Here is a 17781-nt window from a genome sequence, read left to right on the forward strand (position 1 = left end):
TTCTTGAAACATATTTGTTCCTACATTTTCCCTAACTTTCAGATTACAGACTAACACAGCATGGCCATGACAAGCAGTTTGCCTCCACAAAGCCCCTGGAACATTCAAGCCCAGCCTGAGACAGTGGGCAGCTGGTCACAGTCCTGGAGAGCAAGTCCAAAGGATGGGTGGCAGGTCCTAGGAGTGAGTCCAGCACGGAAGCTGTCCTAGATGCAGCAGATGCTAATGGTGCTGCAAGGGGCCAAGGGCCTCGTGCAGGTGTCAGGTGGCACGAGACCCGGGTGGTTTAATGGCCCCAACAAAAGCTATGTGACACGGTAACGACGTGAGCGACCAGACCCTATCAGAACAATGATGTTGATGGATGACCACATGGGATAGAACAATGAGTGACATGTAGCAAGACAGCAACAGAGTGACAGCTTTGCCGATGACACGTGACAGCTCTATTAACAGTGACAATTCTAGGGGCCAGAGTGATACAACACAGTGGGCAGGGTGTTTGTCTGGCATGCAGCCAACCCGGTTTCGATCCCCGGCATCCCATAAGGTCCCCTGAGCCACCAGGACTCATTCCTGAGTACAGAGCCAGAAGTAACCCTGAACACTGCTGGGTGTGGCACAAAAGCCAAAACAAACAACAAAACCAGTGTCAGTTCTATAAGTGACAGTTCAGACAATGACTCATGTGACCTACTGTATCACTGATGCAGGTAGGCACGTGATATGGTCACAAGGTCAGGGAGGGCCCTGGGAGACACTGGCATGAGATGCATAAAATGGGCAAATGACTGCTGATACACATCACAGGCTGAGGATGAGGCTCTGGGTGACACACGGCTGCCCGGCTGGCACTGAGCTTCCCCCTTGGTTCTCTCCCACCGAGTGTGTGGGGTTCTAACACGGGATACATGCTCCCCTGGACGCAGCTGCATGTGGAGCTGAGGAGATGCCACAGCCAGAGTGGTCATGGAGCCTGGAGCCCTGCCGAGTCCACTAGCGCCATGTGAGACTTGGCCTGGGGGTCTCCCCGTGAGGCAGCACCCCGATAGGAAGGGCAGTGAGGAGAGAAAAGCCTGGGTCCCCTCCGCCAGAGTGGGGTGTGGGCCTCTCACTAGGCTGTGATCCCGGACAACCCTGGGTGCTGGGCCCTGAGATCCCACGGCTGCTGCCAGCTCCCCACTGCTCGGACAGGTCTCAAGGCCCGATGCTGTGTGACCTTGGAGGGGATCACAGGCTGTGAGGAGGAGCAAGAGGGCACCTCACAGCCCTTCCCCAGCCTTGACAATAAACCCCAGCGTACGGCAAGCACTGTTTGCGTCTTCTCGGACAGGCCAGGAAGGCAGCACGGCTCATCACTGCTGACTGCCGGGGCTGGCCTGGAGAAGCCGCCCTGGTCCTGAGGCTCTACTGGTCCCAGAGTCCCAGAGCACCCCATCCTTAGCCCCGGGCCTTGTTTGTTGATGTCTGAGTTCAAGCAAGAGGTTCCGCCCGGGGGTGCTGCTTAGGCCTCATGTGGGACCATAGCATGCGTCCTGTCGAATTCCGGGTACAAACATGAGGAAAATGCACCTTCACAGGACAGTCATAGGAAAGCCTCATCCGCAATGGCCTGGACTGTCTTCCACCTTGCGGGGAATGAAGGTGAGGGCTGAGAGGCCAACCCCAGTCCAACCATGCCAGCAGCCTTGGAACAGCCTCTACACTCCTGCTGGCCTGTGAGGGGCCTCTGGGAGCCCTTCCACCAACACCAGCACTGCCAGGGAATGCCCCCTGGTGCTCAGTTCCACTCGGAGGACAGAGTCCCTGCGTCCATCACCGCAACAGAGATTCCAGTGCGACACCTGTGATCTCACGCTTGTCCTCAGCAGCACCGTGACAGCCCGGAGACAGCCCCAAGACCCGTCAGAAATCATGGGCGGGCTCACTCTCCTGCTCCACAGCCCGGCCAGGGACTCCCACCCTGGGCCAGACGCCACCCCACTGCTACCATCACAGGGACTGGCCTCACCAAGGGACACTTGGGGCCACCTCCTAGGAGACGGTTGCTTTCCTAACATGGCCAGAAAGCCCCGGGCTGTGTGGGACACCAGCTCTTTCTCTTGTCACACTGGTGAGACCTAACTGTATTTTGCCTTTGGTGAAAAGCTGCACTGTAGTCACATGAACAAACAACTCATCATAACACAAAGGTGAAAATAAATATTACCGTCCCCACTAATTTCATCTGCAGATCCAGGAGGCATGCAAAGAGAGGGGGACAGAGGGAGAGGGAAGGAGAGAGGAAAAACACTATTAGAATGACAGGAACAGAGGCTCACCCCCCACTAGAGTTCCCGGGGCACAGCTGCAGGGCGAGCTTGCACTATGCTCCAAGCTGCCTGTGTGCCTGTGTGTGTGTGTGTGTTTGTGCGTGTGTGCGCGCGCGCACGCTCTGCCCCAGGGTGCCTGTGTGTGTGCACATGTGCACCCTGATTCAAGATATCTGTGTGCATTGAGTGTGCATGCATATGTGTGTGTGTGCATGCTGCCCCAGGGTGCTTCTGTGTGTGTGCCCTGCCCAAAGTGCCTGTGTGTGTGCCCTGCCCCGGTGTGCCTGCGTGTGTGTGCTCTGCCTCAGAGTGCCTGTGTGTGTGTGTGTGTGTGTGTGTGTGTGTGTCTGCTCTGCTGCAGGGTCCCCGTGCATGTGCGCGCTCTGCTCGAGGGTGTCTCATGTATGTGTGTGTGTGTGTGTGTGTGCGCGCGCGCGCGCACTCTGCTCCAGGGTGTGTGTGTGTATGTGCGTCCACGTGCGTGTGCATGCTCACGCACTCTGTCCCAGGTGTCTGGGAGCCTGCTAGGCCAGTCACCTGCATTCAGCAAAGCCCTGGCTCAACACACATTCCCAAGGAAGGTGGACACAGCCAGGGGGTAGACACACCCTCACCAATCTTCTCTCACTAAGTGGCTCTGGATGGGGACAGGGTCTCTGTGCTTTCCCAGGGGCTCCCCAAAAGCCCCAACTGCCTCCTCTGCTCCGCGGCATCCCAGATTCCCTCCCCCATTACTGCGTGCTGCATGGGGAGTGCGGGAAGCCACCGCCAGGCCCCATCATGCACCCGCAAACAGGCCGACGGGCAGCAGGAGCGAGGCCCCGAGGGGCATCAGCCAGGCAGCGGGCGGGCAGGCGGCAGGAGCCGGGGTACAGCCTGGCCAGTAAGCCTGTGCAGAAAGGAGCAGTACCGGCGGAAGGAGGCTCGTGGGAGCAGAACACCAGGGGGAAGAAGCGCCTAGCCCTCTTAGCTCTGTGCTGGCAGTGAGTGATTCCTTCACAGAGACGCAGGAGGGGAGAGAGAAACAGAGACATTATTTCAGTAGGAAAGAAAACGTCTGCAACATTTTAAAGGTACAGCCACGAACATACACACACCACTACAAGGCTTTTACCTGTCAGTGTTGCCCTGCATTACCATGCTTTTGGCCTGGATTGTCCAAAACCACAGGTATTTTAAAGGGTCATGTCCTCTTTCCGCAGAAATAATCACAGGATAGCGACAATTTCAGCAAGAGAGAATAGGGCCAGTGACACAAGGCAACCACTGATTTTACAGAGTGAAAAGGAGGCCCAGGAAGTGACCCAAATGTCTGTGATGGTCAGCACGTACCAGGTGGCAGCCTGTGGCTCATGGGAGCTGCCTGAGCTGCCCTTGGGGAACTTGGGTCCAGGCATGCTTGGGGCTCTGCTGGGTCCCAGGAGCAGAGACACAGCTCAGGCAGGGACGGCCACGGCAGATCCACGGGTGTGAGGCTCCCAAACCTCGCACACAGGTCCTGCCGTGAACCCACAGGACAGCATTTGACACCAGTGTAGTCTGGGGCAGGGGCATGAGTGCCTGAGAGGTGGCCAGCATGGGGCAACGAATGACCGGGCACTGCCCAGGGTTCTGTGAGTGGCCAGGCTGGAGTGTGCGGGTCCTCAGCGGGACTGGGAAGCAATTTCCATGAGCACTAACAGAGCTCACTGGGCAGTGGCCCCTGCCACAGTGGACGCCTCACTTTCCACTGACTCCAGCCCAAGCACCTCACTGAGACGTGGCCCAGCAAAGGCCCACCAAGCCTGCAGCTCGCTTTCCAAGGATCTGGGAAGGATGGAGATGGAAGCGGACTGTGGGCAGAGGGAGCAGACGGGCCCCACGCTCACAGCCACGCACGCTCAACTCTGACGCCACAGGACAGTGTAGCCCTCCCCCGAAGCAGGAGTTTCCAGAGGGCGTGGGAGAGCGTTGGGCCAGCCAAACCCCCGCAGCTCAGAGCCGTCGACCTCTCCTCCGTTCCCACGGCCCAGACCCCATCAAGCCAGCTCACCCTCCTGCTTTGCTTAGGCATCCAGCAGCTCTGTGGAGAGCTATCACTGAGTGCTTAGTCCCAGGCCAGATATAGCACATGGGCTGGTGGACAAGGGTCTCTACAGTCCTTCTCTACCATCTAAGGTGAGAGTCACAGAGGAGAGCAGGAGTGGTCAGGGAAGACTTCCAGGAGGTGGCAGCACCTGCCCTGTCCAGAATATCAGGGAAGCACTTGGCAGGCATGAAAGGAAATGGGGTCGGCCTGGGGCCCCTGCACTGCCAAAGTGCTGCTCCACATCTTGGGGTGCAGGGGAAGGCTCCCGGCCCCACGGTCAGGGCAGCCCTAGAGCTGCATGCCCAGGGAGGTCGCTCCCAAGGCTCTTCCTGCACATGTGCTATGGGGAGGAGCCTTACAGGGCTGTGGGATTCACCCAGGGCCCTAACTAATGCGCAGTTTCCTGTAGATGCTGGGCCTGCCTTGGACATGAATCCTGAACCCACTGCCCACACACTGCCAAAGCACCCCTGACCCCTGCCCTTCTATCAGTCCGGCAGCTGCTGACTGGATTCTGCCATGTGGTCGCTGTCCTAGGGGTGGGGGGACTTCTGCAGAGTTCTGAGGTGGGTGGCCACACAGCTGGTGAGCACCACACTGGGGATTCAGGTGCACCCAGAGGCAGGTGGTTAGGGACAGTCTAGGGACCTGTAGGAATGCCAGCAGCTATCCACAGTCCCCAGCAAACTGCTAGCCACTGCTGACGTGGGGGGTCAAATGTGGAGGAGGGGAGGCGACGAAGGCTTGGGGGCAAAGACCAGCACTGGACAGAAGGCCACCTCAGGCTCTTGCCCGGAGGGCTGTCCACACCTTAAGTAAGGGCTCTGGGCTCACAGAGCGGGGAGCGCCCTAGAGCCCGCAGGGGATGTGGCTGGGAGGGGGGCAGTGTGGATCAGAGGATGGGCTCTACGGGGTACAACCCAGGTCTGTGGGGGTGGGGGCAGAAGCAGCCTACACATGTCCCAGAGTGCCCTGGAACACTCTCGAACACCCTACTGAGACCTTCGTCGACAACCCCCACCCGTGGTCTCACGTGGGTGCTCAGTGACCTTCTCTTCACCAAGTGAGCCGTCCCTGCAGGACCGCCCGTGTCCCCAGCACGGAGCGGCCAGGGGACGAGGGAGAGGCTGAGCCTTGTTCGGCGCGCAGCATGCACCAGGCCAGGCTGGCTGGGCATGAGGGAAGGCTGGAAGCAGCTCGGTCACGGACTGTCCATTCAAGCATAGCAGTCCGAACTGACCTGGTGTCCCAAGCCCTTCTCAGTAGAAACCGCTCAGCGTCCTCCAGGAAACCTGTCCCCTGCCAGGGGCTGCTGCCACGGGGTCTCACTCACTCAGGAAACACGGCAGGGTGGTGCTACCCGGGGAACTCAGAGACTCCCGCAACCATGCCTGTACACGCCCAGCCCCCCGGCCGGCCGCCACGAGCATGGTTCTGCCGAGGTGACTCCTCAGAGTGTCAGAGGTGAGGAGAGAGACAGCCATTTCGACAAAGGGAGACGGAAGCTGGACACAGGGAGGTGTTGGCTGGGCAAGGGTCAGGGCTGGAGCCCAGGGCTGGCACATGGGGACATAGCCCCAGCCCCGATGTCCCACCGCGTTTCCATGGGAAAACACAGGGGCAGAGAGCAGCACCCGCACCCACCAAAGCATTAACCGTGAGCACAGCAATGCTGGCGGGGACAGACGCCTGGGGGCCTTATTCCCGAGAACACTGGGTGCATGGTGGCTCTGGACAGTTGGAGGCACATGACACTGGGAGCTGGAGAGGACCAACACTCTACAGCCAACTGACAGGACATTAAGACGGAGTGACCGGGACTCCGGAACCATACAGACATATGCCACACACCTGGACAGGGCCACAGCCAAGGACTGACAGAGGGTCACGCAGACTCAGGGGCAGAGGGCTGGACTCACACACCAGAAGCAGCCACAGTGCTCTTCCTTGGGGAGGCGGGTGGGCCTTACCTGACACGGAGACGGCGTGTGCCCGCACACCCTGCTTCTCGCTGTTGGCCAACCTGCAACAGAGGTACAGGCTGTGGAGGCGTGCCTGGACGCGGGATGTCACGAGAGAGCCTGCTGGCGTTCCAGAGGTAAACCAGCAAACAAAGACTCTCCCAGGCATGGACTCTCCCAGGCATGGACCACCAGGAAGCGCTAACTCAGACAAGCTAGGGGCGAGGGCAGGAACGTCAGAGGAAACCCAAGAGCCAATGTCTATGCTGGTCAGGGGCCGAGCTGGCCTTGTCCCAAGTTTAGCTCCCCAGGACCCCATACAGTTCCCTCACCGCTGCCAGGAGTGACCCAAGAGCAGAGCCTGGAGCAGCCCCTGAGCACTATCAGGTGCCATGGATCCAACTAAACATCTCAGCTGCCTCCCCGGGAAGCAGGACGAGGCCACGTGCTCCCTGCGCCCAGTGGAGACGCACAGAGCAGACGCGGTCACTGGCCTAGGGTTTTAAGGACACTGGAAACAGTGTGGGGACACCAGTCATGTGGGTGCTTCTGATGCCAGAACACCCATCCAGACACTCGGTGTTTCCCTGGGAGCACTAAGAGCAGTTTCACTCCAAGGCCCCCAGCAGGGCTGACGGAGCTGAGGAAGTCAGCCTGCCTCCTGCGGCCAGTACCCTGAACACCACCTGAGGCTTCAGGCACACACTCCATAGCTGGGTGAAGCCCAGTGTCCCTGCCCCACAGCCTGCCCATCCACCCGTCACCCCTAGGGACAGGGGGTAGAAGGCGCCAAGCCAGGCCTGCAGGCCCCCAAGACTCCCCGGCTTACCCTGAGCAGGGTCTGTGTTTACCCCCCAGGCCAGGACCACAGGGAGCAGTGTCTGGAGGGAAATGACAAGGCTTGCCGGGTGGGGGTGGGGGAAGCTCTGTGCTCCCAGCATGCAACTGTCCAAGCCCCCTGGGTAGCCGGGCACTAGTGTTGCGACGTCACAAGCATCCTGAGACTGACTCTCCAGCGGTTTCTGGAGAGAAGGACCTTCTAAGCGATGAGGGCCACCCCTTCCTTCCCCCGGGGCAGCTAGAGGCACCAGCTGGCCATAAGGGGAGACTCTGCCCGGGTATGGCTGAGGAGTATGAGGAGTAGGAGGTGGCCAACTGGCTAGGATTGTGCAGGAGAGGATGTGGCTGGCAATGGAGTCAGGGCGTACAGGACAGGAGGGGCCGTGCAAGGGTCCTGAGAGACGACACCGCCCTGCCAGTGCTTCTACCGCCTGCTGGACTCTGACAGTCCCACTGGGCTTATGCAGGGTCTCATCACTGTGACTGCGTGCTCAGCTTGCTGATGTGACCGAAGACTTACCTGCCTCTTCCAGGAAACATGTGCTAGGCAGTTCCCTGACATATCTCTAGCACATGGGATGTAGGTAGCAGAACACTCCCGATAGCTGCCAATGGGAAACCCCTCACAGACAGACACACAGAAACACAGATATATACACACAGAGGCATAGATACACACACAAAGAGACAAACACACAAATAGACACACACACAGACAAACACAAACAGCATACACAGAGACACAGAAATACACAGACAGACACACAGGCACAGACAAGAGACACACGTACACACAGATTCACACACACACACACACAGACACAAACAGACACACAGATACAGACACACAGCGGCACTTACTTTGGTATGGATGGCAAAGCCCGTTCACCTTCTGTGGGGAGGAAGAGACTGAGGTTCAGTGGCTTGCTCTATCAAGACTGAGCCAGGGCCAGCCGGGCCAGCTCCACTCTCGGCAGAAGCTCGGAGGGACATTCATCACCCGGGGCCTCAGGGTGCCGACCCCTTCCCACCACACAAACACAGTATGCAGGTGTGCGTGTTCAGCAGCGCACCCTGACACACATGGCTGGGGGGCGGGGAGGGTGTCTCCAGGAGCAGACTACATTCCCACCCACAGCACTGACCACTGAGCATCAGGAACAGACATGGACCAGCGACCTCATGGGGAACAGGGACATGGGCCTGTACAGGGTAGGAGTTGGCGGTGACAGAGATGGGGCACAGGGCAGGAGCTGGCAGGGACAGAGACAGGTACAGGGTGGAAGCTGGTGGGGACAGAGACTGGGGCACGGGGTGGGGGCTGGCAGGGACAGAGACAGATACAGGGCAGGGGCTGGCAGGGACAGAGACACCGGCACAGGGCAGGAGCTGGCGGGGACAGAGACAGGTACAGGGCGGAAGCTGGTGGGGACAGAGACTGGGACACGGGGCGGGAGCTGGAGGGGACAGACAGGTACAGGGCAGGGGCTGGCAGGAACAGAGACACAGGCACGGGGGGGGGGGGGGGGCTGGAGGGGACAGAGACAGGTACAGGGCAGGGGCTGGCGGGGACAGAGACACGGGCACAGGGCGGGAGCTGGCGGGGATGCAACAGCAGGAGGCTAGGGCACATGACACCCACCAGGGTTCAGCTGTCCCCTGCCCCCGTCTAGCTGGCTATTCCTGAGGACAGATGAACCTGCTGCAGCTCTCCCTGACCATGCAGGGGGTCCCCAGAGGGCGGGTGATTGGTCACCCCCCCCCCCACCGCCAGGCTCCAGTGATCCAGCAATTACCCAGCAGCAAACCATCACCAGCTGATGCCAGGCTTGGGCCTTGTCTGCCACACCCACCCAGGAGCCAGTGCCCCAACAGGAGGGTGAACAGGACCGTCCTGGTAGGTCCTGACCCGGCAGGGCAGAGGGGCCTCCAGGGAAGGGAAAGACACACCTGACTCTCTCCTCCTCGGTCTTAGGACAGATACGTGCCCAATCCGCCCCACCCAACTCCAGGGGCCTGTGGTGCAGGCCAGGACAGGTCTCCAGGAGCCTTTATTGCCACACTGTGATGGACTATGCTTGCCACATCTCCTGGTCATGTTGTTGGTTGTGTGTGCCACATCTCCCAATCACAGGTCACACTGTTGGCTGCGCATGCCACATCTCCTGGTCACACTGTTGGCTGTGCATGCTGCATCTCCTAGTCACACTGTCAGCTGCGCATGCTGCATATTTGGTTACACCACTGGCTGTGCGTGCCGCATCCCCTAGTCACACCGTCAGCTGTGCATGCCGTATGCATGTCCCAGTCACACCGTCAGCTGTGCGTGCCACATTTCCCGGTCACACTGTCGGCCGTGTGTGCCGCATCTCCCGGTCACACCATCAATTGTGTGTGCCACACCTCCCAGTCACACCATTGGCTGCATGTGCCACACCTCCTGGTCAAATCGTCGGCTGTGCGTGCCGCATCTCCTGGGTGTGCCCGCATCTCTCAGAGGTATGTGCCCAGAACAACCCAGTCACTCTGCGTCCCTTTCTCCCCGGAGAACTGGGCTGATGCGGAAAAGCTGATGCTGTTTTGTGGGCCCATGAGGTAACATCATGGTCCCCAAGTCACTTGGGTAGACCCAGCTGGGAATTCTGCAAGGCTCTGCCATGTCCCCCTTGCAGGCACCACCCCCAAAGCTTGTCATCGCGGGATTAGGGTCGAGAGAAACAAAGCAATGGGTAGGTACCCAAAGGGCTCCAGGAGAGCCTGCTGTGAGGATAGACAGGCATCACCTGCCATGGGGACAGACAGAGGTGTTGCCTGACGTGAGGACAGAGGTGCCTCTGTGCTGGGAGCTCCCAAAGGGCCTGACAAACATTCAAGGACACAAGTCCATGGCCCAGTGTCCCCACACCCAACGGGCCAATACCCTGTGGGCACAGGCCCAGGATGGTCCCCGACAGCCCCCATGAGAGTGCTCTGGCTGCCAGGCCAGGAGTCCCCCACCAAAGACTGCCACGATTCCTGACACTTCCCTTTCCTGCGGCTCTAACCTTCGAGCTGGCAAGGAGGAAATAGGGGCTACTTCAGGATCACAAGGGACGCCTAAGAAAATGGTGACCACAGGGCCAGGGCGATAGGACAGTGGGGAGGGCATCTGCCCTGTACACAGCCATCCCGGGCCCAATCCCCGGCACCCCACACAGTCCCTGAGCCCACCCCCAGGAGGGAGCCCTGAGCATCACCAGGTGTGGCCCCCAAATTTAAAAAAAGCAAGCAGTGACACTCATTTGCTCACTGACGAGAACCAAGAAAACACTGTCAGAGAATGTGGGGAATACTGGACAGGGCACCGCCCAGAGCCGCCAACACCCTCAGCACCCATGAGTGACTCACCCTTCTGAGGCCGGACGATGAAGGACTGCGAGGCCCCACTCACCAGCCGGCAGTAGCCGTCGATCAGGTCAGCCATATTCTCTGCGATGGTGAGGGACGGTGCGGTCACTGTGAGGGGCTGCACAGGGCAGAGAGGCTGTCAGTCACCGGCACAAACAGCTGCTCCGGGACATTAAGAGCTTGCTCCAGGCATGGCCATGGGAAGGACCCCAAGGAAAAGAGGGAGCCAACCAGAACAAAAAGGTGGGCCACTCCCCGCAGAAGCCCAGCCCCGCGGGCACCTGATTAAGGGAGGCGCCGAGCTCACGCGTCAAGAATGGCTCATTTTAGAAAGTAGGCTACCAGCGGCTCCTGGTAACAATACCTGTTACACATTTTCAACGCGAAAAACAAAGAATGGACGATGGCCACCATTCCCCAGCACGCCCGGCCCTCAGGGCCAGGAGCCCAGGTGTCAGCAGAGACATATACGTGGTGTCCTTCCCGGAGCAGCAGCCACAGGGACAGCCCTTCCCGGAGTGAGAGCTGGCCTGGGTCACAGCAGCCCGCCCCTCAGCAGCACTGCCCCACATTCCATTTGGGGACAGTGAAAAGGAGGCCAGCGGGAGACGCAGGCGGGCCGTCTCCACCTGCAGGTCTCAGAGCCACAAGGCACCACAGCCTTAAGCCTGAGACCTACCGTGTCTCCCAGGAGGGGCCCGGGCCAGGGGAGCAGACACCCTTCTAGCCCATGCTGGACCCATGCACCAAGCCACGCGTGGGGGCTCAGAGACTCCCCTGCAGAGGACATGGTCAGCTCACATGCATGTGTCAAATGATGGTGGCCCATGCCTCACTGGCCCTCACAGCACCCCACATCCAGGCCAACTGTGGGGTACACCCGTCTCATCTCCCCCAAGAATAAGTTTTTCCACTGGGTCCTAGAGCACTCTTGGTCTCCTGGCTGCTGTTTGTGGCTCGAGAAGAGGAGGGCACGTGGCAGCACGTACGAGTGCCACCAGAGCATGGCACAGACGGCTCTGCCAGGGAAGCAGCTGCTCAGACACGCAAGGATCGGCCACATGCCCTCAGGACAGGTGAGGGGGGTCCCGAGGAGGGTGGCTGAGGAGCAGAGGGTGGGTGAGGGGCGGTGCCTTACCTCAGGGGCGCCCGCTATTTTCAGCTGCAGCGTTCCTTTTCGGTCCTTGTCCTCGCTGTGCGAATACTGAATGGTCTGCACTTGGTTGAAGTCGGCCAGGTGTGTGGGCTAGGGAGAGAGGGGACAGCCTGTGGAAACCAGGCCGGCAGCCCCGCCAGCACATCCTGCACTGCAGCCCAGGTGCTGGCCCCAGCCCTGGCCCCAAGGCCAGTGCAGTGGACAGGAGCAAATGCAAGCACAGGGGATGACCTGCCCACAGCTGTCCAGGGAGGTCACACTGCCTGCCACGCTCTTGGCGACTGGGAAGGACAGCCACTGAAGCAGTCAGACAAGTCAGCTACTGAGCCGTGGCAGGGGCCAAGCAGCAGGGCCTGGAGGCCAGTGGGCCAGGCAAGGCCAGGAGCACGCGAACGGGCACCCCGACCTACAAGGGGGTGCCAGGGCAGGTGGATGAGGATCAGCACACTGTCCAGGGCTGTCTGGCCATCCAACGGCCCCCTGCAGCTTCTAGTCACTCACTCCCCAGGGTCTAGAGTTGTATGCCCTCCATAAGAGAGAACGCTCCTGCAGGCCACATTTAGACAAGTCAACCCTACCCACTGCTATCAAGACCCAATGCATCTAGCATGTCTGGGAAACCGTCTTCTCGGGTAAGACAGCAACATAAGAATGAAAACTGAGACCAGCTCACAGAACAACTTAAAAACAAGAATTCAGACCTACGTAGAAGTACAAGGAAAAGGCAATCCTACCACCTACGAAAAGTGGTGAGACGAAGTAAAGGACACCCCAGGCAACAGGCTGGGGTTGAGGCACCCACATGGGCACCCAGGAGCTCTGGGTCCGAGTTCCACTACCTCCTGGTACTCCTGACACAACCAGTGGTCTGGGTAAGAATAAAAATATTTTTAACAAAAAATGGCCTCTACTGCAAACATGATCAGATCTTGTCTTGTTTTTTGGGTCACACCAGGCATGCTCAGGGCTTCCTCCTGGCTATGTACTCAGGAATCAATCACTCCTGACGGTGCTCGGGAGATCACAGCAGGTGGCGGGACTGAACCTGGGCAGGTGTGGGCAAGGCTATCTCTCCGCCTCCAACACGATTAGATTTTAATAGAAAGTAGTGCATAAAGAACAACCCAGCCCCCTCTGCCAACGCCTGTCTTGCTCTCCTCCTGTTGGAAGTGAGTCAGGATTTCCTGTCAGAGCTGGCATCTTAAGTCCCATCAGACCAATCCTGCCAAGATCTCAGCTGATCCTGATTTCTGTGAAACTCGACTCAGCTTGCTGTTCCCGTGTATAGTCCCCTGTGTGGAATAAAGGGGAGTTGTGACCTGTGATGCGGGTAACGCTCATCTACTGTCCCCCTGATGCTCCACTCACGCAGCACCGCTGACTGGGAAGCTCATCAGGGCTGCCAGAGGCCAGCACAGAGACACACAGGGGCTCTCATGGCACCTGCCATGCACCGTACACAGCCCACCTTAATTCAGTTCCCCAGCACTGCCTACTGGGTCCCCTGCACAGAGCCAGGCGTGCCCCCCCCACACACACCGAAACACAGCAGCCTATATCTACATGCAGGGGCTTCAGAGAAGACCCACAGGCTCCGGTGTTGTCTGCTCTAAGCAGACAGCCAACCAGTGACTTGTGAAAGCAACGGATAGAAACCAGACAGGAAAGATGTGTGGCAGGCACCTGCGGATATCCTCCAATCCCACTGTGGATGGAGTAGCTCTAAGAATCAAGTATCTTGGGGCTGGAGTGATAGCACAGCAGGTAGGGCGTTTGCCTTGCACGTGGCCGACCCAGGTTCAATTCCCAGCATCCCATATGGTCCCATGAGCACTGCCAGGAGTAATTCCTGAGTGCATGAGCCAGGAATAACCCCTGTGCATCGCCGGGTGTGACCCAAAAAGAAAAAAAAAAGAAAACTAAAGAAAGAATCAAGTCTCGGGGGCACACAGCAGGCAGGGCGCTGGCCTGGCACGTGGCCAACCCAGTTTCATCCCCAGCACTGACAGGTCCCCCAAGACTGGAGTGACCACTGAGCACAAAGCCAGGAGTAAGCCGCATGCACCGCCCAGGAGAGCCACAAAAATGAATACAGGGGCTGGAGTGATAGCATAGCGGGTAGGGCGTTTGCCTTGCACGCGGCCAACCTGGGTTCGATTCCCAGCATCCCATATGGTCCCCTGAGCACTGCCAGGAGTAATTCCTGAGTGCAGACCCAGGAGTAACCCCTGTGCATCACCGGGTGTGACCCAAAGAGCAAAGAAAAAAAAATGAATACAAAAAAAATTTTTTTTCTTTGGGATTGGCCAGCCACGGCTGCAGTGTCTGAGGCAGCTCGGCCCCCAATCTCTGGCTCTGACCAAACCCCCTAAGACATGAGGGGCCTGACAGAACCCAGCAGGCCTGCGCTACCTTGGGCCCCACACATGGCAGACGGTATCTGTGTTCCCCAGAGACCAGAACCTCCCCCGCCACACCCCGGCCAGGGACCCCCCACAACTCAGCCAGCACCGGCTTTCGTCCAGGACCGCCTGCCTGTTCCCTCAGCCCCGAGGACACTCACGTTGCAGCCCTTGTCCGTGAGGTAACTGATGCCTTCTTCAGGACCGATGGCCAGTTCCACCGAAATAATCCAGCTTGACTTAAAGAGGAAACAGGACAGAGAAGCAGAAGGAAAAAGGATGATTTTAGACAGACTCAAGGACAGGTGGGCCGGAGTTTAGGCTGACAGGCAATACAGCTGGGGGCCTGCTCAGACACATGCAGGGCGCTGGGGGCAGTTCGGAAGATTCTCTGAAGAAGGAAAAACAGGTTGCTCAGTCAGCCTTGGAAGACCAGCAGGGTCTGAAAGGTGGGACTGGGGCCGCCCGCCGGCGATCAGTGTGGCAGGTCCTACTCTAATTCGGGCAGCTTTCCTCACTGAGAGGACAGAAAGCGGAGTCCCAGCAGGGTCCTGTCAGTGTGACAAGTACCCCCAGGGCACACATGCCCCCAGGCCCCAGGGCGCCCCCACTCACCCCCAGGGCACACTTGAAGCATTCCTTGTCAAATCTGTACACCGGGGAGAGGATCTCGAAGAACTTGAGGATACTTTCTTCCCGGTTCAGGTTGGCAAACTGGCGGAACGTCTGCTGGATGAGCTTCCTTAGTGTTTTGGCCTATGGGTGAAACCATGAGCCCGGCTCAGTCAACATGGAGCCAAGACCAGGGCAGTGACCACTGACACCAGGGCAGGACCATGACACCACTTCTTCCCGTCCACGCCACTCAAATGCTGCTGTCAAAGTCGGGACTGTGCAGCGTCCATCAATGCCGGGCAGTGGACACCAGACCCCTGACCCTTCACTGGCTGGGGCAGAGCCTCACATGCAGCGCGGCCCCGGCCCCTCAGTGGCTGCGAAGTCAATGTTGAGTGGTTCTGGGCTGTGACCATTCAGTTCCGTTTGGAAAGGCACCTCCCAAGCATGCTCAGGGCCCGAGGCCACACCACCAGGCGCTGCTCAGCCCGGGGCTCCAGGCCACAGAGCATGTGAGGCACGCGCCCTGTTCAGCATGACCTTCACTCCTGAAACAGGAAGCTAGAAGGCCGCCAGCCTCGTGCAGACTGGACCCTCCTCCTCAGGATGTCCAACAGGGGCCTCCTACTGGCCCCAAGTGGGCCCCAGGCCCTCAACATGGGCTGGGCCATCCCCAAGTAGCCGGTCTGCCCCTTTCCTGCCCCAAATGCAGCTGGGGGAAAGGACTCAGGCAGAGCCACATAAGCTGCAGTGACCAGCAAACACCGCAGAGCTGACCACTGACCACAGCTCTGGTCTTACTGGAGTGTCTTTCCCGATGAGCCAGGGATGACGTCTGCTCCCTGCAGGGTCCTGGTGCCTGCCCCGTGCACAAGCACTGTTCCCTGGTATCTGGGCACCGGGCAGGAGCAGATGATCTCATACCACCTCCAGCCCCACAAGCAGGCCGCCCAGGCCAGCCCCTGAGGAGAAATGGTGCCAGGCCTGGGGCAGAGGTAATCTTGGCTGCACGGGACAATGTCTGAGAGCTGCATTGCTGGTGTCACTGGACAGGAGGGTGGAAACACCCAACACAAAACGCATCATGCTTGGGAGTCAGGTACACATGGCCGTGGTGCTGTCTGGCTACCGATGTTTACTTCGGATGATTCATTTCCATCCTTGGAGTTGAGACCAGGCCCGCGCGTTGGGAGTGGTCTTATTCCACCAGAGAGGCGGACCCAAAGCACCGAGACAAGTGGCTTGGTCAGAGTTCTATAATCCCGGGAAGGGGCAGGAAGGAGCCAGTCATCCAAAGTGTCTCAGCTGGCCACAGTCCCTCATGTGGCAACTCTGGTACACAGACTGCAACATTCTAACATTCTAACATTCTTCCAGGAGCCGGAGGGCCCAGGAAGCGCCCATCCCCATGCAGAAGCAGGCACACAGGATAGCCATGCAGGGCCTGGGGAGCGATCTGCCCATGGAGATGCTCCTCTTCCTCACCCTGGCACCGGCCTCGGTGCTGGGAGGGAACATGAGCTGTGGCACACCCAGAGACCTCCCGTGGGCTAAGCCCAGGCAGGGCACCCCAGGGCCTGCACGCCACAAAGGGCAGCCAAGGTAAGCACAACGACAGGAACCAGATGGGGACAGCCACCAGTTTCCTACAGACCTCTCTGAGGGTGAAACCCAGGGCCCCCACTGTGGATCAAGCCTCAGCCACTGACCCCAGTGGTGCCTATGCATCACAAGGCCATCTGGTCCCGGCCATGCACATTTACTCACCTTGACAGAATCCAGTAAGCTCCGAGGGAAAAACCGCTTCAACCCAACGTCTTTCCTGAAACATAGAAGCGTGTTAACGAGCGCTAGGGTCCACCCAGAGTGATGAATGTCACTGAAGCACAGAGGCACCTTAAGTCACTTCTTCCACAAGCTACTCAGGCAAGAGGGCAGTCAGGCTGAGCTCCGCTGCTGTGGGCACCTGGGATGGACAGGACACGGTTCCCGAACCCTCCAGATATGCAGTACAAGCTGGTGCAGAAAGGAAGCCTCAGCACCTCAAACTCACCACCAAGGCACCCCAAGAGCCCCGTCTCTGCTGACTGACTGCCTGGTGCCTCTGCTTCAAGCCAAGACTGAGAAACATTAGTCCCACCTGGGTGATGCATTGAGGATATATGTCACTGAAGTATTTTTTTCAAATCCTTTAGATTAATGCAAGAAAACCTATTTTTTAAATGAAACTATTTTGTTTTGGGGTCACACCCGGCAATGTTCAGGTGACTCCTGGCTCTGCACTCAGGAATGGCAGTGCTCAGGGGACCACATGGGATGCCGGGGATCGAGCCTGGGTCAGATGTGTACAAAGCAAGTGCATTCCTCACTGTACTCTCTCAGGCCCCCAGTGGAACATTTTGATTAAGAGATTCCTTTCTTAATCAAGATTCTGTCGTCTCAGTTACAGAGACCGCGAGTGAAAGCTGTGTAAATGGGACACAGTGGCTGTCCTTAGCGTGCAAAATGCATCTGGATTATTAAGGTACCGCCAGACTCCGAGTTCCAGCACAGGATCCAGCTCCACTATTCCCACCTCCCACCTCCGCTGCTAACTCAGGGACCTGCATGCAGTGACCACTAGATGGCAGCCACGTGCTCTGAAGGGCCACAGGACACCTCTGCAAGGGACACCAAGACTGAGGGGCACAGAGGCACAGGGAAACTTGCACAGGGATGCACGCCGGGAGGAATGGCAGTGGGTGTTTCAGAGAATAGCCTGGAATCCCCACGGGGCCCCTAGGCCAGGCAGGGTGGCGTCCCTCCTCCCCAGCACCTGCTGGTGGACCCCAGTTCTAGAGTCCCGTGGCCAGGAAGACGCTCTCTCGAGAACTCATCAGGAAGCAAGCCGACATCTGGGCATCGAGGCCGTGGCAGTCTCTGTACTCAGAGACAGGTCCCTCATGTGACCCATGACAGTGAGGGGTGAACATGGGGCTACTTTCCACGGGACGCCGCACCATGAGCCCCTAAGCGGGGAAGGCAGACAGGGGGTGGCATT

General features: G+C 58.7%; 1 protein-coding gene across 26 annotated transcripts in view; it reads right to left on the reverse strand.

Moving 5' to 3' along the window:
• Positions 1–17781, reverse strand: part of PTK2 (protein tyrosine kinase 2) — a 112971-nt gene that overhangs the window by 39504 nt on the left and 55686 nt on the right. For 12 of the 26 annotated variants that reach the window (XM_055128298.1, XM_055128299.1, XM_055128292.1 and 9 more), the window contains 9 exons: positions 16509–16563; positions 14742–14882; positions 14288–14365; positions 11707–11814; positions 10569–10686; positions 8043–8073; positions 6351–6403; positions 3223–3306; positions 2210–2227 (listed from right to left, as the gene is read on the reverse strand). In XM_055128298.1, coding sequence (XP_054984273.1) covers positions 2210–2227; positions 3223–3306; positions 6351–6403; positions 8043–8073; positions 10569–10686; positions 11707–11814; positions 14288–14365; positions 14742–14882; positions 16509–16563 — 686 coding nt within the window. The remainder of the gene's footprint in view (positions 1–2209; positions 2228–3222; positions 3307–6350; positions 6404–8042; positions 8074–10568; positions 10687–11706; positions 11815–14287; positions 14366–14741; positions 14883–16508; positions 16564–17781) is intronic. The other 14 variants (XM_055128301.1, XM_055128309.1, XM_055128305.1 and 11 more) reach the window with 2 other exon arrangements.

Source organism: Sorex araneus, chromosome 2 (genome assembly GCF_027595985.1).
Source record: "Sorex araneus isolate mSorAra2 chromosome 2, mSorAra2.pri, whole genome shotgun sequence".
In the NCBI taxonomy this organism is placed as follows: Eukaryota; Metazoa; Chordata; class Mammalia; order Eulipotyphla; family Soricidae; genus Sorex; species Sorex araneus.